This window comes from Salvelinus sp. IW2-2015, linkage group LG19 (assembly GCF_002910315.2).
Source record: "Salvelinus sp. IW2-2015 linkage group LG19, ASM291031v2, whole genome shotgun sequence".
Lineage (NCBI taxonomy): Eukaryota > Metazoa > Chordata > Actinopteri > Salmoniformes > Salmonidae > Salvelinus > Salvelinus sp. IW2-2015.
Genome location: NC_036859.1, coordinates 30,845,658 through 30,871,400, shown reverse-complemented (window position 1 = coordinate 30,871,400; position 25,743 = coordinate 30,845,658). Strand labels below are relative to the sequence as shown.

The 25,743-nt window shown below is 41.1% G+C and overlaps 2 protein-coding genes across 4 annotated transcripts in view; one reads left to right on the top strand and one right to left on the bottom strand.

Moving 5' to 3' along the window:
- Positions 1-4,788, top strand: part of LOC111979395 (homer protein homolog 3) — a 33,162-nt gene extending 28,374 nt beyond the window's left edge. The window contains exons 8-10 of one of the 2 annotated variants that reach the window (XM_024009905.2): positions 1,495-1,602; positions 2,114-2,194; positions 2,319-4,788. In XM_024009905.2, the coding sequence (XP_023865673.1) occupies positions 1,495-1,602; positions 2,114-2,194; positions 2,319-2,504 (375 nt within the window). In that variant the 3' untranslated portion in view covers positions 2,505-4,788. Of the gene's footprint in view, positions 1-1,494; positions 1,638-2,113; positions 2,195-2,318 lie in introns of both variants that reach the window. The other variant, XM_070448962.1, reaches the window with a different exon arrangement.
- On the bottom strand, positions 4,447-7,998 carry LOC111979405 (ubiquitin-ribosomal protein eL40 fusion protein). 2 transcript variants are annotated; one of them, XM_024009915.2, is made up of 5 exons: positions 7,787-7,998; positions 7,081-7,192; positions 6,818-6,904; positions 6,054-6,156; positions 4,447-4,605 (listed from the first exon to the last, which is right to left on the bottom strand). In XM_024009915.2, the coding sequence occupies exons 2-5, from the start codon at positions 7,181-7,183 to the stop codon at positions 4,512-4,514; spliced, it is 387 nt and encodes a 128-aa protein (XP_023865683.1). In that variant the 5' UTR covers positions 7,184-7,192; positions 7,787-7,998; the 3' UTR covers positions 4,447-4,511. The 2 variants fall into 2 exon arrangements, with proteins under 2 accessions (XP_023865683.1, XP_023865684.1); XM_024009916.2 differs by having other exon boundaries at positions 7,366-7,804.
- Positions 7,999-25,743: the final 17,745 nt, after the last annotated feature.

Below are 25,743 nucleotides of genomic sequence, written 5' to 3'. Positions count from 1 at the left end.
GAAGGTTGAATACCAGGCAGGCTGCTGCGTTCTGGATAAGTTGCAGGGATTTGATGGCAAAAGCAGGGAGCCCAGCCAACAGCGAGTTGCAGTAGTCCAGCCAACAGCGAGTTGCAGTAGCCCAGCCAACAGCGAGTTGAAGTGTCCAGCCAACAGCGAGTTGCAGTAGTCCAGCCAACAGCGAGTTGCAGTAGCCCAGCCAACAGCGAGTTGCAGTAGTCCAGCCAACAGCGAGTTGCAGTAGCACAGCCAACAGCGAGTTGCAGTAGTCCAGCCAACTGCGAGTTACAGTAGTCCAGCCAACAGCGAGTTGAAGTAGTCCAGCCAACAGCGAGTTGCAGTAGTCCAGCCAACAATGAGTTGCAGTAGCCCAGCCAACAGCGAGTTGCAGTAGTCCAGACGGAAGATGACAAGTGCCTGGATTAGGACCTGCGCCGCTTCCTGTGTGAGGTAGGTTCGTACTCTACGGATGTTGTAGAGTATGAACCTGCAGGAGCGGGTCACTGCTTTGATGTTTGCAAAGAACGACTGGGTGTTGTCCAGGGTCACACTAAGGTTCTTTGCACTCTTGGAGAGCGACACTGTGGAGTTGTCAACCGTGATGGAGAGGTCTTTGAGCGGGCAGGCCTTCCCCGGGAGGAAGAGCWGTTCCGTCTTTTTGAGCTTGAGGTGGTGGGCTGACATCCAAGCTGAGATATCTGCCAGGCACGCAGAGATGTGTGTCGCCACCTGTGTGTCAGAAGGGGGGAAGGAGAAAAGTAGGACATTTTTTATCCGGAGCCGGGGAAAAGGGATTTGGATTTTCCTTTACCTGCATTCTGCTACTGCTACATAATATTATATATGATGCATTTTGTGTGAGGAGCAGTTGTGAATTGAGTTGATGAAGAAAGGCCTGGAGAATGACAATCCCATTGCTCATTGCGGTTGGTCTTGCCGGACAATTAGAATGGCTGATTGAAAAGAGAGATTCTGACGGATTTGAATGACCACAACTGGGTATACACCGTTAACATTTTGAAAAATGTATATAACTTTTAATGGCAGGGGCAAGCTGTAAAGGCAAGTTGTCATTCCTTTCTGGACCAGCACCTGTCCCAATTACAGTACCATTCAGGAGTGCATAGCAAGTAGAGGCTCAATCTATAGTGTCAACAAGGGTCCTGGCAAACACGTCACAATAACGTTCACATTCCCTCTAGAGATCTGACATGAGCTGCAGAATAGTCAAGTCTATACTGATTTCTCCTGGGGTGTATTCATTCCGTCTTGCAATGGAAACTGTTTACCATGTAAGAACCAAAAGGAAGCAAACAGATAGAAATTGGACCTACCTGAATTTGTCCAATAGAAACCTTGTTTTCGTTGCAAACCGTTTTCCATTTGGAGTGAACGGTTTCTGTTAAACGTTTTGCAACAGGCAAACGTTTTTCAACATAATCGGCGTGATGAATACACCCCTGGTCTTGACTGAAACGTATTGTCTGTTGGCAGGTGGCTGATCTGGAAGCACATGGCGGCCACGGTCCTAGTGACATGCTAAAGGATGAGCTGACTCGGTCTCTGGAGGAACTGGAGGCCCTGCTCAAGGCTAAAGACGAGGTCAGAGGGCAAGAGACATACAGGGGAAACGAGAGGTATTGTAGGTACATCTCAGAGGAGGCTGGTGGGAGGAGCTATAGGAAGATGGCTCATTGTAATGGCTGGAATGGAATTAATGGAACGTCAAACACAAACATATAGAAACCACATTTGACTCTGTTCCATTAACTCCATTCCAGTCATTACAATGAGCCTGTCCTAGCTCCTCCCACCAGCCTCCTCTGGTACAGCTGTTTGCCCTTTGCAACTTATGCATAAGATGAGGCTAGGGGGAGCCATTTCTAGTTCGGACCAAGATCAAAAGTAGCTGGGGTTGAAATGGAATTGTATGCAATTATAGATGGAGAACAGTCTTATCACAAAGATAGCATAACCAGGCAACTGATCTCAAATCAGTTGTCTTTAAACAGAATAAATAAAGGCTGATGTGAAAACCTGTAACTTCCTTTGTTTTGTGTTGCTGATCGCAAAGGTCCTAATGTGCGATTGATAATGTTTTTTTTTATCCCAGGAAATCCACATTCTGCAGAACAAGAAATCAGAATACCATGAGATGGAGCAGGAGAGAGAAGAAGCCATACATAGATTACAGGTAGAACTGCACACTGAAGAAGAATTTGCTGAAACCTTGCAGGAACAAGCAGCAAGTAGGATGCACTAAGGGTGAATTAAGACGGGTGAAATTGTCTTCCCTTTTCCCCCCTGTGGTTCTTCAGGAGATGGAGATGCGTAACCTGGAGCTGGAGCGGCGGGTGCAGAATGCCGAGCAGAACCTGGCCGCCTCCCTAGAGGAGCGGGACCACACAGAGAGTGAGGTGCAGAGGGCCATCGAGATCCTGGATGTCAAGCTCTTTGACCTGAACGACCTCCGGCAGAGCCTGGTCAAGCTGATTGACAAATGATGCCAAAGAGGAAGGGTCTGTTGGGGATGGCCAATGCAAAGAGGGAGCTGGTCCTCTCCTGCTATAAAGCACAACACCGCTTCTGCTGTGGGAAGATTGCTGCATCGCTGTACTGTACTTTCCAGCTTGTTAAGCAATATGTTGTGGTGTTACCTAGGCAGTGTTTCCCAACCCAGGTCCTCCATTGTACATTTTTATTGTAACCTGGACAAGCACACCTGATTCAACTTGTCAACTAATCATCAAGCCCTCACTGAGTTGAATGAGGTGTGTTTGTCAAGGGCCACAACGAAACGGTGTACTGTTGGGGGTACTGGAGAATCAGGGTTGGGAAACACTGACCAAGGCGGTGTATCTGCTGTGTCCGGTGTTGTGCTGCGTTTCATGTTGCTCTCTTAAGCAACATTCAAGGCAATAGTCTAAGTGCTAGGCTGTTTTTTTGCGATTAGGAATATTGTCAAGAATGAGAACAATGACATTAGGTGCTTGTAGATTTTGAATTCAACTGATTTTATACAAATTTGGTAATATAATGGTATAATGAGCAATGTGGATTATCTATTTTAATTTTCCAGTGAGAGGAGTTGATTTATTTTCGGGGGGAGAGATCTCAGTGCAACCATGTATTTGGAAAGGAGCATTACATGACGCATTAAAAAAATGTGGCTGACAGAATTCACATCAAATTAACATACAACTCAAGATAATTGGTATTCAATAACAAGAAAGTAAAGAATTAGCCTTATCAAAATATTCCGTTTGTTATACATCTGAGCAAAGTTAGTGTCACAGAGACCAAAAGATATGCCTCTGCAATAATCTTGGGACATCAATATGATTAGCGTAGTTAGGGCTCGATTCAATCCGTAACACTGAAGATCTGCACTGAAGCGCGATTGAAATGTACTTTTCCTTTCAATTTCTATTGTGCTTGTAGCGCAGGTCTTCAGCACTACAGATTGTTAGTCTTTAACCTGTGATATGTTAACGACTCATGTCTGCTAATTGTATACTTAAAAAAAAACAATGCATGTGAAGTGCTCTGAGCGATAAACAATCATGTTTATTGACAGAAACGTCAGATGTGTCCGGGTACCAGTTGTAAATATAAAAACTTTATTGGTACTATGGCATGCTGATAATAGTGTGATATAAGAGGTATGAGGCATGGGAGGGTAACTTGCATACATGTGAATATATTCCAACCATCTAAGAACTAAAAGGCACCAAAGAGAGTTGAGTTTCTCAAAGTAAGAGCTTTCAAAAGCTTGACTCAACAGATTCTCATTTGTGTTCATAGAATGTTAAATTAAAGCTAGATTAGTCCTGATAATTAGGTAGATGATTTAGATGAGCGCTAAGATTTAAGAGCTTGCTCTTGCAATAAGTCAATGTTAAATTAAGACTTCTCAGAGCCATTGTCTCTAGCCAGATTGTCTAATAATTGATAGAAAAATAATCCGTTCAATCCGTAGCGCTGGAAATCTGCGCTATATGTCGGCGCAATCGGAAATGACCTTTAAAATTTAAATCATGAATGCTAAAGCGCTACAGATTGAACTGAGCTCTTCATGAATTTTACGTAAATATAACTATCTTTGAGACTTGAATGAATGCATTTGATCAGCTCTTATTTCCCTCCAGCATATGTAATCACTAAGAGCAGTAGAAGTGGCTTGATGTTCAGCTTATAGGAGACAACGCTATAGGCCTTGTAAGTGGTTGTATGTATTTGCATTTACTGTAAAAAAGTATTCGTGATGAAATTGCAAGTTTCATTGCACAAATGATATTTAGATTAAGGCACTCAAGTGAAGTGGAGCAAAATCTTATTATTTTTATGAGCCTTGTTCAAAATAAACTGTCTAAAAAAAGGGCATAGAATAATGTGATCAAAACTGCCTTGTGCTATGTAGTAAGTCAAGGTTTGTGACAGCAAGAATGAGCCTTCCCTTTTTCCATTTTATTTTATTGAAAACCTTGACAAAAGATTGAAAGGATGCAAGTTTACTTCAGCTTCTTCTTGGGGCGCAGGTTGCTGGTGTGCCCACACTTCTTTTTGCGGCAGTTGACTGCACGGGGGTGAAGACGTGCATAGCATCTGTAATACAGAGTGCACCAACATCATTAAGTCCACAGACCTGGGTCAGTAGATGGCTGTAATTCTACACTGAACAAAAATAAAACGCAATATGTAAAATGTTGATCCCATGTTTCATGAGCTGAAATAAAAAAAATCCAGAAATGTTCCATATTCACCAAAAACATTAAAATTGTGCACAAATTTGTTTACAGTGAGCATTTCTCCTTTGCCAAGATTATCCATCCACCTGACAGGTGTGACATATCAAGAAGCCGATTAAACAGCATGATCATTACACAGATGCACCTTGTGCTGGGGACTATAACAGGACACTAAAATGTGCAGTTGTCACACCAGAGCTGTTGCCAGAAAATGTCATGTTCAATTCTCTACCATAAGCCACTCCAAATGTTGTTTTAGATAATTTGGCAGGGCTCACAACTGCAGACCGCGTGTAACAATGGCAGCCCAGGACCTCCACATCCAGCTTCTTCACCTGCGGAATCATCTGAGACCAGCCACCTGGACAGCTGATGAAACTGTGGGTTTGCACAACCGAAGAATTTCTGCAAACTGCCAGAAACCGTCTCAGGGAAGCTCATCTGCGTGCTTGTCGTTCTCACCAGGGTCTTGACCTGACTGCAGTTCGGCGTCGTAGCCAACTTCAATGGGCAAATGCGTACCTTCGATGGCCACTGGCACGCTGGATGAATCCCGGTTTTAACTGTACCGGGCAGACGGCGTGTGTGAGAGATTTGCTGATGTCAACGTTGTGAACATAGTGACCAATGGTGGCGGTGGGGTTATAGTATAGGCAGACATAAGCTATGGACAACAAACAACTGCATTTTATCTATGGCAATTTGAATGCAGAGATACCGTGATGAGATCCTGGGGCCAATTGTCGTGCCATTCACCTGCCGTCATCACCTCATGTTTCAGCATGACTATGCATCGCCCCATGTCGCAAGGATCTGTACACAATTCCTGGAAGTGAAAATGTCCCAGTTCTTCCATGGCCTGTATACTCACCAGACATGTCACCCATTGAGCTTATTTGGGATACTCTGGATCGACGCGTACGACAGCGTGTTCCAGTTCCCGCTAATATCCAGCAACTTCACACAGYCATTGAAGAGGAGTGGGACAACATTCCTCATGCCACAATCAACAGCCTGATCAACTCTATGTGAAGGAGATATGTTGCGCGGCAAATGGTGGTCACATCAGATACTGACTGGTATCCTGATTCACACCCTTACCCTTTTTTCAGGTATTGTGACCAACACATGCATATCTGTATTCCCAGTCATGTGAAATCCATAAATTAGAGCCTAATTTATTTATTTCAGTTGACTGAATTCCTTATATGAACCGCAACTTAGTAAAATCTTTGAAATTGTTGCATGCTGCGTTTATATTTTTGTTCAGTGTATTTTGTCTTCAGTTAATGAAAGCAAACATACTTGCGGCAGATCATTTTGTCACAGTTGTATTTCTGTGCCAGCTGTCTCAGGGAAGGCTCGATAATACCCCCTCTCAGACGAAGGACGAGATGAAGAGTGGACTCTGAAAAGCAAAGTAGTGAGACATCAACAAGATTACACAGTATAATTTATTTAATTGTATTTATTTAGCCAGGATAGTCCACTAAGTAACACATGCCACTGTTTTCCAGGTAGTATCACAAATTGTATTTCTAAGAGTTGAACATTTGCCCTGACATTTTTATATAAACATTTGTATTTTTGTTAGGGTCTTATATAAAGTTTTTTGTTTGTTAGGGCCTTATATATATATATATATTTGTTTTTTATATATAAACTTTATTATTATTTTTGTTTAGGGCCAGTGGCATTAACTGCTAATATGTGATGCATGACTATTACAGCATGCATAATATTTCACATTTTAGTCATTTAGCTGACGCTCTTATCCAGAGCGATTCACAGGAGCCATTAGGGTTAAATGTCTTGCTCAAGGGCACATCAGCAGATTTTCCACCTAGTCATCTTGGGGATTTTGAACCAACAACCTTTTATTTACTGGTTCAACGCTCTTAACCATTAGGCTACCTGCCGCTCCCCAGACAGACTGCTCACATGTTCCCATGGACTAAGATGTGATATAAGCCTCAATGCCATGACAGATTAGTGTAAACACTGAAGACTTGTCTGTCATTGTCTGAACAAACAGTATTATCTCCATCATTGGATTAGTCAAGAAGTACCTTTCTGAATGTTGTAGTCTGACAATGTGCGGCCATCCTCCAACTGTTTGCCAGCGAAGATGAGTCGCTGTTGGTCAGGAGGAATACCTGAAAGGGAAGGCAGCAAACTAAGTAGGTTAGCCATCAAACCATCCACATCACACCAACTGGAGTAGTTGTCCATATACACATATCTTATGTTGATTTTCGGTTCTCAGGTGGAAGGTAAACTAATCCTAGATCAGTGCCCAGCAACTTTTACTGTTGCTGAGATTGAGTGTTACCTTCTTTGTCTTGAATCTTGGCCTTCACATTCTCGATGGTGTCACTGGGTTCCACCTCAAGGGTGATGGTTTTACCCGTCAACGTTTTCACAAAGATCTGCATCTTTGTTGGCTGTAGAAACAAGGCAGGTAAACATTATAGGCCAGTTTCCTGGACACAGATTAAGCGTGGTCCTGGAGTGAAAAGCATGCTCAACGGAGAATATTTGACCAGTTAGCTTTAAAGATCAGCAGGCTACGAAATTACTAGTTTCATACAACTAGCACGTTAGTTAGCTAACTTACCGTTAATAAAACTGGCAATGCTTGTACGTTGTGGGCTGTTTAGTAAGTTAATAATATCTGAATAACGTTAGTCAATTATTTCACCAGTCACTTGTCATCTGACAATTACAGTACTGGATAACATGTTTGTAATGCTTTAGCTACACACTAGTGATATGGCTGTAGCTAACGTTATGAGTTTAGCTAACCCATTTGGAAATGGCACATGGCACACAGGGCCACGGTTGTTAGCAAGCTAACGTTAGCTAACGTTACCGTCTAATGTCACACAGCTAGCTATTAGTCCCGTTTCTCACACACTGATGAACAGTCACTCCTCAATTAATGTCAGATATCTAGACATAAAACACTCGCTGATAGTCAATCCTCAAAATATATCCATAATGTTGAAGATACGCTTAGCTGGTTTAACAACACTCACCGTCAGACAACTGCTTCTGGAGAACAGGAAAGCAGGAACTTGATCGTTTTCATCATTCTTCCTTCGGCTAAAGGTTGCCAGGTCTAGCTAAAATTTCTATCCCTTGACCTCTGAAAACCCGCCACAAGGCAGACAACTAGGTCTTTAATGTTTTTTTTTTTTGTAGCAAGAGAGGAGTTGCCACATTTATCCACGAAACCCTTAGTCTATAACGTATCGAGCGAATTAAGAAGGAATATCGACGTCATTTTTAACGACATAGGCTAGGAAGCAAAATTCGGTTTTCCATCAATATAATAATTCTTGCAAGTTTAAGAATATGTCACAAGAGAAAAGATAAATCACCCTTATTAAACTCTCCAGATCAATTTAACTTATTTTGACAGCTATTATTCAGTAATACGACCCAAGGAGGCGTGGTAATGGCCAATATACCACAGCTAAGAGCTATTCTTAGGACATAGCCCTTAACTGTGGTATATTGGTCATATACCACAAACCCCTGAGGTGCCTTATTGCTATTATAAACTGGTTAACAACCTAATTAGAATAGCAAAAAGTATTTTTGGGTAATTCCCGTGATACACAGTCTGCTATACCATGGCTTTAAACCAATCAGCATTCAGGGCTCAAACCACCCTGTTTATAATTGGAAATAAATCCTGCTTGCACATGTGCATAACTATAGATAAATCCAACAGGAGAGTTTGAGTGATGAAAGTTGGACAGAGGATCTTGAAATCTCTGTGCAAGAAACACTTGGACGAACTTCAAAAAGCGAATGTTGTACTATTTTCTGGAAATTGTGCTGTTATTATACTGAGGCAGAGATTGTCGAGCGTAGGTCTTTCGGAGCATGCAGTTGCATGGTTTCCTAACTATCTGTCTGACAGAACTCAGKGCACTCAATTTGATGGGCTCATGTCTGTTAAATTGTCTGTAATGGTGTGCCCCAGGGCTCTGTACTTGGTCTCTTCTTATTCACTATTTCTATAATTTAGACAAACATTTGCAAAATGCACAACTTCACTTTTATGCTGATGATACTGTTATTTATTGTTGTGCCTCATCTCTCACAAAAGCTTTCCAGAACTTGAAAACTGCTTTTTATACTGTTCAACATACCTTGTGTCAATTGAAGCTCATCCTCAATACTGACAAAACTAAACTAATGGTGTTTTCTAAAGCAATAAATAGACCTCTGAACCGTTCACCTATTACTACCTGTCAGGGCAATGAGATTGAGACTGTAACCTCATATAAATATCTTGGAATTTTAATTGATGACAGCTTCTTTTAAATGACAAAAAAAATGAAGCTGAAGTTGGGATTTTATTTTAGGAATAAGGCCTGTTTTTCTATTGAAGCCAGAAGGAGGCTAGTATCAGCTACATTTATGCCTTTACTAGACTATGGGGATATTTTATATATGAATGCTTCCACTCAGTGTTTGAGATCAATTGACACCCTTTACCATGGAGCATTGAGATTTATTTTAAACTGCAAAACCCTTACGCACCATTGCACTTTATATACAAGGGTTGGCTGGCCTTCTCTAGTCAATCATAGGCTCAGTCACTGGTATACCTTTACTTACAAAGCCATTTTGGGTTTACTACCATTTTATTTGGACATTTTTATTGTTCAGAAATGTGGTGGGTACTCTCTTCGTTCGCAGGACTTTATCCTGCTAACTGTTCCAAATGTCTGAACTGAATTTGGTAAAAGGGCTTTTATGTACTCTGCGTCATTGGCTTGGAATGCCTTACAAAATACTTTTAAATTGGAAGAACTTGTCCAGAGTGTTTTTAAATCATTGATGAAGGATTTAGAGGCTGATTCCCTGACCTGTCAATGTTTTTAATTAGCTATTTTATGATTTTGTTATACTCTTGTGAATTCTATGTTTTTTTACTAGATTACCTATAGTTTTTCATGTTGTCTGTCTGTAATTGTGTAATGACTTGTTGCTGCCTATCTTGGCCAGGACGCTCTTGAAAAAGAGATCTCAAATCTCAATGAGCCCTTCCTGGTTAAATAAAGGTTAAATCAAAATAAATAAATATTGTGCCAGATGTTAAGACTACAAACCATTATAAATGGCCTATTTGCGAGATTGACTTGTTATTTCAATAGGCATAGGCTACTGACTAAAATCTTGGTTTATAATTGCAATTCAAATTTGCCATGGTTTGCCTAGCTAGATGCAGATAGCCTATAGCCACTTATAGGCCAACATGTCATTTCAGGGAAAGTCCACAATGCATCTGACATTAAATGTGGAGAATGATACATTTGCAATAGAGCTGTGACCATGATCACAATTGATAACTTCCAATTGAATTAACTAAACGTGGCCATTAATAGTTGCATAATAACAAGGCTACAACAACCTGAGTTATAAGCTATTTATTAAATCTGTTTGCCAGCTCCAGGTAGGCTACACAAGTGGCCTATACATATTTTTATTTAGCTAGGCAAGTCAGTTAAGAACAAATAGTTATTAGCAATGATGGCCTACGCCGGCCAAACCTGGACAATGCTGGGTCAATTGTGCACCGCCCTATGGGACCAATCAATGCCAGTTGTGATACAGCCTGGATTTGAACCAGGGACTATAGTGACGCCTCTTGCACTGAGATGCTGTGCCTTAGAACGCTGCTGTGCCTTAGAACGATGCTGTGCCCCTAGAACTGAGCATGAGTAAGACCCTTCGCTTGATATGGTTAACCATAAGAAAAGTCGACATTACAATACAGTTTACTCACCTCTGATCGAATATATCTAAAGCGCTCTAGTACGCCTACAGTTATTTTCCAATGCGTTGTCGCCGTTATATCAGTTCTAGCGCGTTAACTTAATATGCTTTATGGAAAAAGTGTCTCCATAATGACCAATCTAAATAGCCTACCTACAACTGATAAAACTGCTTCTCTCAGTGCTCTCAATGCACACACACCCCTCTGGCCCTCCCCCAATTCAATTCAAAGGGCTTTATTGGCATGGGAAACATATGTTTACATTGCCAAAGCAAGTGAAATAGATCATAAACAAAAGTGAATTAAACAATAAAAAATGAACAGTAAACATTACACTCACAAAAGTTCAGTCACTCACTCACCAATCTAAATTGGTCACAAGGAAATTGGTCACAAGGTCACAAGGAAAAATATATATATTAAGAAAAATGCCATGGCGGCCGCGGTGCAATTTAGAAGTACACCAAAAACGCGCCACCTACGAACAATACATTTTCACCCGCAACATCGTTTTCAATGTAGCCCAATTTTCGGAAAACCACGACCATGGCAACCCTGCTGGGCTCCCAAACTCACACGTCACGCATCACGTTACCGCCATCTACTGGTCTGGAGGCTTCTTGGCGAAGTTGGCGCGTTGACCGCAAGAAAAAACGATGTCTTTAATAGCTACCTCTCCTGCGGTAAACACGGATAGGATTGCAAGTCATGCCATGCAAGAGGAAGATAATTGCCTACATCAGTTTACAAATGCTCTCCCGGGCATTGTTTAAAAAAAATCTGTGTTGTTTTTGGAAAGCAATCCTGCAAGTAGATGTCATATGTGTAGCAATGTCTCCCCTTTGCGGTTTCCGTAAGATTGACACTCACCAACAACAGATCGATAGAGTACCACAGTATGATTCATGATACCTATAAAAACTGGTGGTCAAACAAGGAAATTGTTCCATTCGTTTTTCCCATAGGGGATATTAGAAAACACTTACAATAAGGGCTGTGTTTCATGTAGGCTTACCCTGGTGTGACATTTTGATAACTGTAAATCTCTAGGACAAGGTGAAGTTTATCAAAATGAAATGCTAATTAGCTGCTAATGTGGCTATCATAAAGAACTACAAATGCCGTGATGATCTGGACGAGACTGCCGAATTGAGGCCAAGGTAAGAATCTCTGGATTGGCTAAATTCAGTCATTAATATTTTGGCAACATTTATTTGAATTGACAATTCTGTGAACTGTCTTGAGCAAGTTTTAAATTGACACAATAACTGTTGTTAGGGCTGCGTAAGTTCAACTGAGATAGGAACAATAGGACACCTGAACTTGATTAAAATAATTGTTTAATTCAAAAGTTAATAAATGGCAAATGCATTTTTCGTATATACGGGTTCACTGCACCACCCCGCAGGGTGGAACAGAGAGGACACTTGTTACTGACAAAGACATTATAATAAATACTCATGACAGAGATAGTTCCCACTTCCGAGCCGGCCTGTCAGAGTAGAGACTGGGCGTGGTTTAGACTCACCCAGCCTATCGTTGGTGTTGGCGTTTTAAGTCAGTCCTGGCCCCTTAGCGCATGTGATGTCCCGACGCTGTTGCTGTGTAGATTACGCTCCTTCACCCCAAAGACTGAGGTCAGACAGCTCTGCAATATTGTCTGAGCTATTCGCACCTGTATACAATGGCCACTGTTCTCGCTCAAGGCTAACCACAGCTTCCCAGCACACTTATCTGGGGCTAACTGTTACTTTCAGCACACACACACACACACAGACACCCAGTCTCCCAGGCCAACAGTTACTAATATTCAATCACATGTGTTATAGTATTGGGTTATAATGCATAATTCAGAACTTCACAGATGATCTTTGTGTGTATAGTTTATCTATTATTGTCTATTGTACACCATAGTCAGCAGTCTCCTGATTAACCCCCCTTCCTCTACACCCCTCCTGTGTCTCTGTAAGATTAGCAAAKTTTTGGTCACACAGTACRGCGCACACACATTTCACACTGCTTGTTCATATCTTATGCCCTTGTACAATGTTGCATACACACACATTCTCTAACAGTCAGGCTTCTGAGAATATTGTACAATGCAGGTTCACATGAGTCATAAATTCAAACTTTAATACATAGGATATTTTCTTGTTTATAGTTAGTTAAGAAAGCACACGTTGTCTGAGAGAGATTTACATGGTTATCAAAACATCACACCAGGGTAAACCTACACGAAACACAGCCCTCATTTTAAGTGTTTTCTAAAATCCCTATGGGAAAAATGAACGGTGTAAAAACGATTGGAACCATTTTCCTGTTTGACCGCTAGGTTTTATGGGTATTTTGACACCTCCACTGTGGGAATCTATAGCCTTTGCTTTCAGCGCTCACTCACCTGGTGGTGTAGGTGTGCGTATGGCCGCCAGCCGAGGAGGCCGATGCGGCTCAGGTCAAGTTTTGCTTCAGTCAAAGGTAAAGTTCTGCTTCTTGAGTCGTACATAAAATATGGATAAAGACTGACATTTAATACCACTTCATCCAAATATAATCACGTTAGGCTAGTCAAATTCACGAAGTTTAAAGACCTTTTTCCTCTAAAGTGAACCCCGAAGGCAGGAAAACCCATAGCCTAGTAAAAACAAGTATGCCTAGTCTGTGGGACCATACAAACAACACACATGTATGAGTTATCCTTAGTTCTGTAACATGCTACAATTAATACATTGCATTGCATATGATTAAAAGTTTCACCCCTAAAATGCTGGAAGTCACTGAAGGCATTATTTCGAAAATTATGTTTATTAGGCCAAGCATTTGGTATGACCCAGTAACCTGCACCCCTCCCCCAAAGGTAAATTGAATAAATGAAATACACAAGGTCATTAAACATGGGAAACTCACAGCATTGGTATATCGGGTCTACATTCCAATCTCATACTTTAACCAATGTCTTTGGTTTTAAAAAAGTCATAAATTGGTCACATGAAAAGAACACCAACTACACTGTGATAGAAGATTGTAGGACTTGTTATAGGCTAGCTAGGCTATGTTTTTTCTGCAATTACATTACATAAATTATAGCCATATAATGCTTCCGGTTTCTCCCAAGCTCACTCAGGTGTTTATTTTATGCCTGCTATGTAAGGTTATCATGGTACTGGCAGGACCTGAATAGCAGGCAGATGAGGGGACTTACTTTCCTCTTGACGTCCACAGAAAAAAGGAGAAGCAGAGAGACGAAGAAGCCCAACTCCAGCTGGTAGTAGCAGAAGTGGGCCCTATCAATGGGCTGCAGAGGACAATGAAACAGTGGGAAGATCTCAATGACATTCTCTTCTCTTCCTGTCTCCTCGTCTCCTACTCAAAACCCATTGGATGAGAACGCCAGAGGTCCCGCCCCTCTGACCTTCTCATCCAATGGGTTTTGAGGAGTCGAGGAAAGAGGACGCGAGAAGTATGCAATTGAGATCTTCCCAGAGTTAGTGTAAAGGACATTGCGCTTCTTGCTTAGCTTCCACCTGATTCTTGATCACACCAAGGCTCAAACCCAGGACCTCTGCTTTGCTAGCACGCGTGACCGTCCTACCGAAGCGTCTTACCAGTCGTGCCACACGAAAAGCTAGCTATTCCGCGGCACAAGTGGGGACAGTTCAGGCTGAGGAGTACGTTTCATACATCCCCATGTGCTGCATTAGCCTACTGGATTACTATGATTGGCTATAACATATACACACATCCAATGGCTATGTACCAGTGCCGAATATCAAAGGAAAATATATGTTTCTTCAAGGCAAAAATAAGATTCACAACCATAACAGGAAAGGATAGTCCCAGTAGTGTAGTGGAAAGGAAATGCACAGAAATACCAATTCCGCACCTTATTTACTTTGCGCCAGGGTTTACCCACTTTTTGCAGAAAAATGCATTGAAAGTATAGGGAGTGTTACTTTACTCACTGCGAACAGCATTTACCAACCAATTTTTTAACCACTACATCACTGTATAGTCCTATATACACTACAAGACCAAAAGTATRTGGACACCTGCTCGTCGAACATCTCATTCCAAAATCATGGGCATTAATATGGAGTTGGTTCCGCCTTTGCTGCTATAACAGCCTCYACTCTTCTGGGAATCCTTTCCACTAGATGTTGGAACATTGCTGCGGGGACTTGCTTCCATTCAGCCACAAGAGCATTAGTGAGGTCGGGCACTGATGTTGGGCAAGTAGGCCTGGTTCGCAGTCGCCGTTCCAATTCATCCCAAAGGTGTCCGATGGGGTGGAGTTCAGGGCTCTGTGTAGGCCAGTCAAGTTCTTTCACACCGATCTCAATAAACCATTTCTGTATGGACCTCGCTTTGTGCACGGGGGCATTGTTATGCTGAAACAGGAAAGGGCCTTCCCCAAACTGTTGCCACAAAGTTGGAAGCACAGAATCGTCTAGAATGTAATTTCCCTTCACTGRAATTAAGGGGCCTAGCCACAGACCATTATTCCTCCTCCACCAAACTTTACAGTTGGCATTATGCATACRGGCAGGTAGCATTCTCCTGGCATCCGCCAAGCGTGATTCATCACTCCAGAGAAGGCGTTTCCACTACTCCAGAGTCCAATGATGGCAAGCTTTACACCACTCCAGCCGACGCTTGGCATTGCGCATGGTGATCTTAGGCTTGTGTGCGGCAGCTTGGCCATGGAAACCCATTTCATGAAGCTCCCGACAAACAGTTGTTGTGCTGATGTTTCTTCCAGAGGCAGTTTGGAACTCGGTAGTGAGTGTTGCAACCTGTCTCTTATACACATCTAGATGTGTATAAGAGACAGCATACAGGCAGGTAGCATTCTCCTGGCATCTGCCAAGCGTGATTCATCACTCCAGAGAAGGCGTTTCCACTACTCCAGAGTCCAATGATGGCAAGCTTTACACCACTCCAGCCGACGCTTGGCATTGCGCATGGTGATCTTAGGCTTGTGTGCGGCAGCTTGGCCATGGAAMCCCATTTCATGAAGCTCCCGACAAACAGTTGTTGTGCTGATGTTTCTTCCAGAGGCAGTTTGGAACTCGGTAGTGAGTGTTGCAACCGAAGACAGACGATTTTTATGCGCTACGAGCTTCAGCATTCAGTGATCCCTTTCTGTGAGCTTGTGTGGCCTACCATTTCGCGGCTGAGCCGTTGTTGCTCCTAGACGTTTCCATTTCACAATAGSAGCACATACAGTTGACCGGGGAAACTCTAGCAGGGCAGAAATTTGACAAACTGACTTGTTGGACAGTAGTCATGCTATGACGGTGCCACATTGAAAGTCACTGAGCACTTCAGTAAGTCCATTCTACTGCCAATGTTTGTCTATGGCGATTGCATGGCTGTGTGCTCAATTTTATACACCTGTCAGCAACGGGTGTGGCTGAAGTAGTCGAGTCCACTAATTTGAASGGGTGTCCACATACTTTTGTATATAGAGTGTAGTAGGTTTATAAGCACACTTGGGATCCTACAGCAAAAGTGTGCAGTTTCTTGCTGACAATTCATAGCCATGAGAGCTAAGTCTTTTGAGTGGGATGTCTTTATCCACCTCTGAATTAATGTGGAAATGAATGAGTGTGAATTCCCAACCAGACTCAACCATACTGTACGACTTCAACAACAACTGCTCCCCAGGCGCCAATGACGTGGACGTCGATTAACACAGCCCCCCGAACCTCTCTGATTCAGAGGGGTTGAGTTAAATGCGGAAGACACATTTCGGTTGAATGCATTCAGTTGTCTAACTGACTAGGTATCCGATTTCCCTTTCCCATACTTAGGTAGGGCCATGAGTTTTTTTCCTGGTCAGTGATGTCTTGTTCCATCATGATTCTGCACAAAATATCAACGCCTGGTTATTGATTGCCAGAGATACAGTATGATCTAATAGAGAATAATTCCACACTGTAGTAAATTATACCATGACGTCACTATACACCAGCGGGACAAAAACAGTACAGAAAAGTACATATTTGTGCTCTGTAAGTTAAAAAGTAGATGTAAATTGAAGGGRAAAAAGATCATGTGAGCTCACTTGTTGTGGATATCCTATCCAGCATTCCCTCTGGTCCCAAAACCAGGATTTCTGTCGRAAAAGGAGATGGAATAAACAAGTTTCTCATGCAAATTAATCACGTGGCCTAAAGATAAGCAATAAGTAAGGGCTAGATTCACAAGATGCCACAAGAGCATTAGTGAGGTCGAGCACTGATGTTGGGCAAGTAGGCCTGGTTCGCAGTCGGCGTTCCAATTCATTAGACTGACGATTGTGCCATTAGACTGACGATCTCACTCTAAATATGAAGGGATATAGAGAGAACATATAATACAGCTATAAATGTAATAATTCACTGTAATAATTCACTGTTTTTACGGTAAGTTACTGTAAAAAAGTACAGTATGTAACTGTAAATTCCAGTAATGTACTGTTAAACTGACAGTAAGTTACTGTAAAAACAACAGGATTTTACAGTGCACAGCTCCCGCTAAAAGTTATTATATATTAGTCCAATATGTCCAAACCTATTAGTTTTCCTATGTAATCGCTATTCCAGTGTAGGTACACAGTAACTTTATTCTAAGTGGTATCACCTGTACCAATATTTTCCAGGAACTCGTAGACCAGGATGCTTAKGCAGCATCTATTCCACCATCTTAGCAGGCATGTCCCCATCACCGTTCCATTCCCACAGCGCAAACACTTCCAGCAGCTATGTTGATGTAAGAGATCAAGACTGGCATATATCATTATCAGAGTTTCATGTTTCTGACACTAACCTGAGATGGTGGTCGATTTTGTTGGGTGTAGAAGGACTCAAGCTTTGGAGAAGGAGTGGCAGCCATGTGAAATCTGTTCTGCAACCCCACTGTCACGCCCTGGCCATAGAGAGGTTTTTATTCTCTATGGTACCCTGACCTGTTCACCGGACGTGCTACCTGTCCCAGACCTGCTGTTTTCTACTCTCTAGAGACAGCAGGAGCGGTAGAGATACTCTCAATGATCGGCTATGAAAAGCCAACTGACATTTACTCCTGAGGTTCTGACTTGTTGCACCCTCAACAACTACTGTGATTATTATTATTTGACCATGCTGGTCATTTATGAACATTTGAACATCTTGACCATGTTCTGTTATAATCTCCACCCGGCACAGCCAGAAGAGGACAGGCCACCCCTCATAGCCTGGTTCCTCTCTAGGTTTCTTCCTAGGTTTTGGCCTTTCTAGGGAGTTTTTCCTAGCCACCGTGCTTCTACACCTGCATTGCTTGCTGTTTGGGGTTTTAGGCTGGGTTTCTGTACAGCACTTTGAGATATCAGCTGATGTAAGACTGGCTATATAAATACATTTGATTTGATTTGATATTTTGGTTAGGCCAGGGTGTGACTAGGGTGGGCATTCTAGTTTCTTTATTTCTATGTTTTCTATTTCTTTGTTTTTGGCCGAGTGTGGTTCCCAATCAGAGGCAGCTGTCTATCGTTGTCTCTGATTGGGAATCAAACTTAGGCAGTCCTTTTTCCCTCTTTCATTTGTGGGTTCTTAATTTTGAACTGGTTGTTATTTTGCCCTGCAGAACGGCACGTTCGTATTTTGTTTTGTTGTTGTCGGTGTTCAGTTAATAAATAAATAGAATGAACACGTACCACGCTGCGCTTTGGTCCACTTCTTCCCATGACGATCGTGACACACACACATCTGCCCAAGGGGGGAGCCACAATCCTGGCAGTGAGGAAAACATAAACACAGTTATTGATCTCCTCGACAAGATATATATATGACAATAGGTGTGTGTCTCTATAGCTCTTTGTTAATCTATACATGACGTGTTTGTGTGTGTGTATGTGTGTACCGGTGTGTGTGTGTGCACACTATGTGTCTGTATACAGAAAATATGTGCTTGTGTCTGTGTTGCTGTAATAACCTCTTTAAGCCATTTATTAGGCCAGAGAAAGCTTCTCAGGTTACCGTAGGAAACAGCTACTGTAGCAACAGAGCCCATCCTCTCTCCATCCTACCTGCTACTGTTCTCTCATTTAGCAAACCGCTCACACCTGTTCTCTCTACTATTCCCAACTGACCTGAGCTACCAATAACAATACCCGCCAGAGCACCTGTAGGCATACAGATGTAGGATCTTCATTTGATCCCCCTGTTGCAGGAGAACATTCCTGCAATGCAGGAAATTAAAAACGTGTAGTGTGTTTTAGGTTTAAAGAGGCTTCTGAAGTTTGATATTTCAATGCACTTTCACATTTCAGACTTGATTTTCCCTTACAAAAAAATGTATCAACCAATACAAAAATATCCATTAATTTTTATCCACATAATAATTCACATTTCCTGTTACTGCAAGATTGTTTTCCCGCTGTCGCAAACTGGCTCAAATTAAGATCCTACATCTGTACAGTGCCGGTCAACCAACAAAACAGCATCCTCCAATGAGGATGTAGAGCTCATGAAGGGGCATGACAATAATTCAATCAAACCTTTGATGCGGAACAGTCACACTGCGGAAAAATCATGCTATTATTCAACTATAAAAATGCTAGATACCGGTGTGCCATTACTCAAACATGTTCACTGGGTGAAAGTAAACAAAATTTGAGTAATCTTGATTTCAATGAAAGGGTGCAGTTTTGCAGTGTACAATCAGATTGCTCCTCTGTGTGAGTTGAATTGGTAACACTTTTTTGCTTAGGCCATCTGTAGATGCTTAGTAACATTTCAACTAACTATCTACTGACTCTGGCCCTAACCTTAATCCTTATCCTAACCCTTAATTTAACCCTAACCCTAACCATAAWCCTTATTCTAAACCTAACGCTAACCCTAACCATAATCCTTATTCTAAACCTAACGCTAACCCTAACCATAATCCTTATTCTAAACCTAACGCTAACCCTAACCGTAAACTTAGCAAGCAGTTGCTTATCAACAGATAGTTAGTTGATAGTATGACGATCTCCAGAACATCTACTATCAGGATTGTCCAAATAAAGTTGGACTGGATCTTCCCCTTTTTAAAATCACTGACTCATATTTCAGACACACATTCCTTTGTTCATGACATTTTTTAAAATGACCATTTATCCAGGGCAACCCATAGTAGTGAGTGCATACACTTTCATACTGGTCCTTCATGGGAATCAAACCCACAACCCTGGCATTTACAAGTGCCATGCTCTACCAATGTCACGCCCTGACCATAGTTTGTTTTGTATGTTTCTATGTTTTGTTTGGTCAGGGTGTGATATGAGTGGGCATTCTATGTTGTTTGTCTAGTTTGTCTATTTCTATGTGTTTGGCCTGWTATGGTTCTCAATCAGAGGCAGGTGTTTGTCGTTGTCTCTGATTGGGAGCCATATTTAGGTAGCCTGTTTTGTATTGTGGGTTGTGGGTTATTGTTCCTGTTACTGTGTTTCTGTGTTCACGTTACGGGACTGTTTCGTTGTCGTTTGTTTGTTGTTTTTTGTTTTTTCAAGTATTCTATTAAAATGAATACTCACCACGCTGTATCTTGGTCCTCCTCTCTTTCGCCCGACGAAGAACGTTACAACCAACTGACCCATACAAGACCACTACCAAAGTATTGTTGCAAACCCACATGAAGGTATCCAAGATGGAGTCCATACTGTCATTTTAAAAAAGTTACCTGTCAAATACATAGCGGAGGGCAATGAACCCCAGAGCCAGAGGCAAGGCAAACAGCAGGTCACAGGGTCGCGGATACTCCTCCATCTGCTCCATGTCTCTCCAGGTGATCCCAGGAGGCAGCCAGTACTCATGCTTCCACAGATCAGGCAAGAGGCCCATGCTGGATAGAGACAGGAAGAGGGATAATTGGCTTAATGATATATAATTGATTACTGCTGAATGAGTTGGAGCAGAATAAACTTCAGTATCCCAGGGCCATTTTGTTTGTGTGCGTTTGTGGTGTGTGTGTGTGTGTGTGTGAGTGCGTGCCTGTATTCATGGCTTTGTGATTATTTTAAGCTATGCAAGAATTTTGCTTGATGCTCAGTACTTTGACATTTAATCAAATACTGAATCATGTGACTATGCTATGGTTTGCAGGGGTCATTGATTCAACAATTAAAAACCCATCAGTACTGCTGAAAAGTTAACTTCAGGCTACAGTTTGACATCATTTTAAAAAGAAATCATGCGATCATGAGAAGCAATCATTTTTGTTAAAACAAACGTAATTAACGACATCAATCCATGTTGTTATTATAGTGGAGTCAAATATGCAACTGTATCTGTCCTGGTTGGCCTATATGAAAGATTTATTATTAATGTTTGTTAAATTTGTTGACTGGTGATTCTATGAATAACTATATTTATATTGAGAACTAATATTTCAGGTGAAAACAGTTGCAACAAGAACAGTTATTACGACGATCTACCTGTCAGAGATTCGATGCAGTAATTGAGGATTGCGTTGCCAAAGAGAAAGACGAATCACCGATTAATCAATATAACTGGACGTTTTTCCTCTCTGGTGATCAATAGCAGTTTAACAACTGTGCTGTGAACGTTTGATTCCACTGATGCCCAAGCGGCAACAAAAGGGGTGTGTTCAGTTAACGCAGCCTACTTAGGAATGAGGACAAGAGGGTAAAAAGGGGGGAAAAACGTAATGGTTGTAAGAACTCTTAATCAGCGAGGAAAAATGAGTCTATTTCCAGTAATTGCAAAACGTGAATGAAATTTGCAATAATAGAATATTGATTGTTATTGGGTTATCCACAACAACTTGTTTGAGGATAACACTGTCCAACCTTGAAACCAGGCCGAAGGTTATGTCAAGTGGGCCGGCGCTAGCCTTTTGTAGTATGGTCAAATACCCATCAGGCACGCAGGGCCGGTGCTAACCTTTTGGAGGCCCTAAGCAAGATTTGGTTGCCCCCCTTGCAGACAAAACATTTTAGTGTCCCCACTCTTAGCAGCAGAGAGAACATTTTAAAGTTTACATTTCCTGCAATTCTACACATTTTGCCATGGGAAATAGAGAACATTTTTCAGTTTAAAGCAAGCTTTCGGCAATTCCATTTTTTTTGCCATGGGGCAGAGGGAACTTTAGCAATTTTGTAACAAATGTCATGCAATTCTAATCATTTTGCCAATACTTATGCCATATTAATGATATCTGAGTGAGAGTGACGAACAAAATCAACGAGGGCCYCCTGGGCACATGCCCTGCGTGCCTGGTCGGTATTCGACCCTACTACAAGTGTAGATAGCTGGCTAGACTAACTTACCAATCAAAAAACTGTTAGCTGACATGGCTAATTGAATGACTGTCAGTGTATTCTACTATTCTAAAGCTCAACAGTAAGTTGATACCCAGACGGAGTTCCTAAAAAAAMMAAAAAAACATAATTTAATTATTTTGGGGTCGGGGCCCCCTAATGACCGCTTATGCCTGGARCCGGCCCTGACTACTTGACCACTGTGTGACACAGAGTTACATTTTTTAGTGCCTGTATGAAGTTAATTATATTATTGTATTTCTTGTGAGGAATGCAATAACGTTTTCCTGTCACTGTTCCTGAATAGTATGTCATCAACATATATTTAAATGAAGCCTAAGGTATTTGTTGTGAGGTCCCACGTTTAGAGATCTAATTTGAGAAGCAGGGACCATAGCTCTCTGTCTCCAAACATCATACAAGAAACATTTCTAAATTGTACTAAAATTCTACAAATTTAAGGCAGGTTTTATTTGACCTATATTTTAATTTGACCTTTATTTTAACAGGGAGTCCCGTTGAAACCAAAGCCTCTTTCACAAGAGAGCCCTGCATACACACCATTTACAAAATGCAATACAATACAAATATACAAAATTACAAACACACTCAACAATCACATTCCTCAGCACAGAAGTCCTCAATTAACAGGTTCATTGGAATCCCTCTAATGATAATGAAAATCTATTCAAAAGACAGCCTTTCTCAACAGTCATTTTTCAAACATGGCCCTCAGTCACAACCACTTTGTTTTAAGTTTCAAGTTTTATTGTCACGTACACCAGTACAGTGAAATGCATTTCTTGCAAGTTCTTTCCCAACAATGCAGTAATCAATATCAGTAGTACTAATTAAACAACAAAAAAAGTAAAGTAGAACAAAAACACTCAAGAAATATACATTTGTTGATTGCTCTTATCAGTTAAAGCAATAACTGTAAATTCCCTAGGGCTGCAAAATGTGTCCCTTCTTCACCATGAGGTTTTACTGGCATAGTGACGCTTGCTTACCTTTACTTTGAAGACGTCCAAATGTTGAAGAGGGCCAAAGAAGCCAAACCAACTTGAATTATAGGCCTATGTTTGTTTGCTCTTTGTGAGTACTAGGGTACATCAACAGTCGAGGAACATAAAGTTGTGTTGAGTACACTGCCGCCCACCCTCCAACACTACTGTCTGTTAACAGCCATACAGACCAGTAAGATGGGGAGGCTGGTGTGATAAGGATCCGGAAGACTGTCTCCAGATGTAATACACACACGTACACATGGCTTTCGATATGTGGTAGTGGAGTAGGGGCCTGAGGACACACACTTAGTGTGTTGTGAAATATGTTGTAAATGTATTGTAATGTTTTTTAAAAATTGTATAACTGCCTTAATTTTTCCGGAACCCAGGAAGATTGGCTGCTGCAATGGGGATCCATAATAAATATAAATAACTATTGTTTAGCAGATTCCACATTCTCCCACATTCCATTTTCTTATGCTGCACCTGTACATCTGATCCATGACTATGACAGTGGGCAGGCAAGAGGATTCAGCTGGCTAATGGCTTATAGATCTAAAGATGAAAACATGTGGAGCAAATGGTCTTGTATACCCCTTTTATACCAATGCCTGTATTTTGGTTACATGGTCTGTGAAAATGCAAGAATCATGACTAAGTCTTAAGGTGGCTTTTCATTTAAATTTTTTTTGTTTGTTTTACCCCTTACCCTTTTCAGATATACCAAAAAGCTGGTCTAAAAAAGCAGGCATGGTAAATTAGTGGAATGTTGGTCTGTGTATGAAAGGCATATCAGAACCTCTACGGGATCGGTGTCCCGCTCACGGGACTGTTGAGATAACGTGCGCTAATGTGATTAGCATGAGGTTGTAAGTAGAAAGAAAATTTCCCAAGACAGACATATCTGATATGGGCAGAAAGCTTAAATTCTTGTTAATCTAACTGCACTGTCCAATTTACAGTAGCTATTATAGTGAAAGAATATCATGCTATTGTTTGAGGAGAATGCACAGTTATGAACTTGAAAATGTATTAATTAACCAATTAGGCACATTTGGGCAGTCTTGATACAACATTTTGAACAGAAATACAATGGTTCATTGGATCAGTCTAAAACTTTACACATACACTGTTGCCATTTAGTGGTCAAAATCTAAATTGTGCCTAGATTCTTAAGTCATATATTGGCCTTTCTCTTGCATTTCAAAGATGAAGCACACAAAAAATACACTAAAAAATTGGTGTTTTGTCCGTAGTAGTGTCTTTTAACAGATCTAATGTGTTAGATTCTCCTACATTAATTGAACATTTCCACAAACTTCAAAGTGTTTGATTTCAAATGGTATGAAGATTATGCATATCCTTGCTTCAGGTCCTGAGCTAAAGGTAACTAGATGTGAGTATGTCATTTTAGGCAAAAAAAAATTAAAAAAAGGGTCTGATCCTTATTAATAGTAGTTGGTGGCATAAGGGGTGAGTAACACCCAAACAATGGAATACTGAGAGAAACATGTTGCGAACWACTCATTTTTTTCTAGTTTTCAAATATGCACATTCTTCTCTTCTCCCCTGCAACTCCTCCCTGGGTCCTTAGTGTACAAGAGAAAGTAGTGCACTATGTTTTCTGTCAATATACCTTGCAAAAGAATGGTTAATAAACTACTCTAAGGGGGCCCTATACATCTGTGATTTCCCCCCCCCAGAATACTGTTTTATAGTTTCCCATATTCTCTTTTCTCAGTTTTATTTTTCCTGGTTTTAGATTTGTTTTGATTTTCACTCTCAAAATTACAATTGTTCAAAGAGAAACAACGAAATTGGATGTTCTGAGTGCATGTTAATGCTTAAATCACATCCGAAGATAAACATTTTTTTTTAGGTCTGGAAGAAAACGAACAAATGTAGATTTCTTTGTGTAATTCCCCTTTAATTGTGCATCTATTCAGTGAGGAATGTGCCGGTCTAACGATGGTTCTGTCTGCTGCTGCACATTTCATGGCAAAGTTAGCAAACAACAAATAATAGATACAAATTATGTACTTATAATATACTTCTGCCAGGTAAGACTACTTTGTAGTTAAAATTTAATTGAGAAGGTTTTAGTGAAAGTATTTCTGTCAACCCACGACAGTTATCACATTAACATCAACACGAAGTGATAGACAAACACGCGCACCACACAGACAGACAGGAGCAGTATTGCTAGAAATTAATTGCCATTTATTGTGTTAGATTTGGCTTTTTAAGCTAATAGTGTCTAACTAGGGGTGGGATAATGTCAATTTTGCGTTGATTAAATAGTAGTTATGCACATATTTTCACTTATTTTTATGGGGAATACATATTGAAATATTTATTTTCTAAGCATGTCAGCCATGCAAAATGTTTAAAGGTTACTGTTCAAGACTTCTGTATTATTTTATACAGTGTGTCAATGCTTTGGTCTGCGGTAGTGAATGAAGAGCCCCATTGGCGTTGTGCCTACGAGGTTACTACATTGTTAGAACCCACTGTGGCATAATCTGCATCGGTAATTGCTTGCCTAATGAGATGGGAGGTGTGGCTGTTATTCAGAGCATCCTATTGGGCTCCCTTCAACTGGAAGCAATTAGCATGCAATTTTAATTTGGTTATAACTATTTTTCATATTACAATAGCAGCATGTGTCACTGGTAACACACCATTCATTTACATTGTTTAAGGTGTAATTACAAAGGGCCAATGGATATACCTTCACAGAGGCCCATTGTTGATTGTTGTAGGTCAGTCACTCACTAGGAGGTGGAATTGCAGGATAGATATTCGAATTACGTTCCTGGAGTTTGCAGTGTGTACACCAATTTACCTGATAATTGTACTAGAAATGTCATGAGTCAGGGCAGAGAGTTTTTCCTGGTCACGTCACATGAT

Coding starts and splice junctions, on each gene's coding strand:
- LOC111979405 (XM_024009915.2), bottom strand. CDS start 7,183: ATGCAGATCTTTGTGAAAACGTTGACGGGTAAAACCATCACCCTTGAG. Junction 6,905..7,080: donor CAAGATTCAAGACAAAGAAG/GTAACACTCAAT, acceptor CTTCCCTTTCAG/GTATTCCTCCTGACCAACAG. Junction 6,157..6,817: donor AGACTACAACATTCAGAAAG/GTACTTCTTGAC, acceptor TTTGCTTTTCAG/AGTCCACTCTTCATCTCGTC.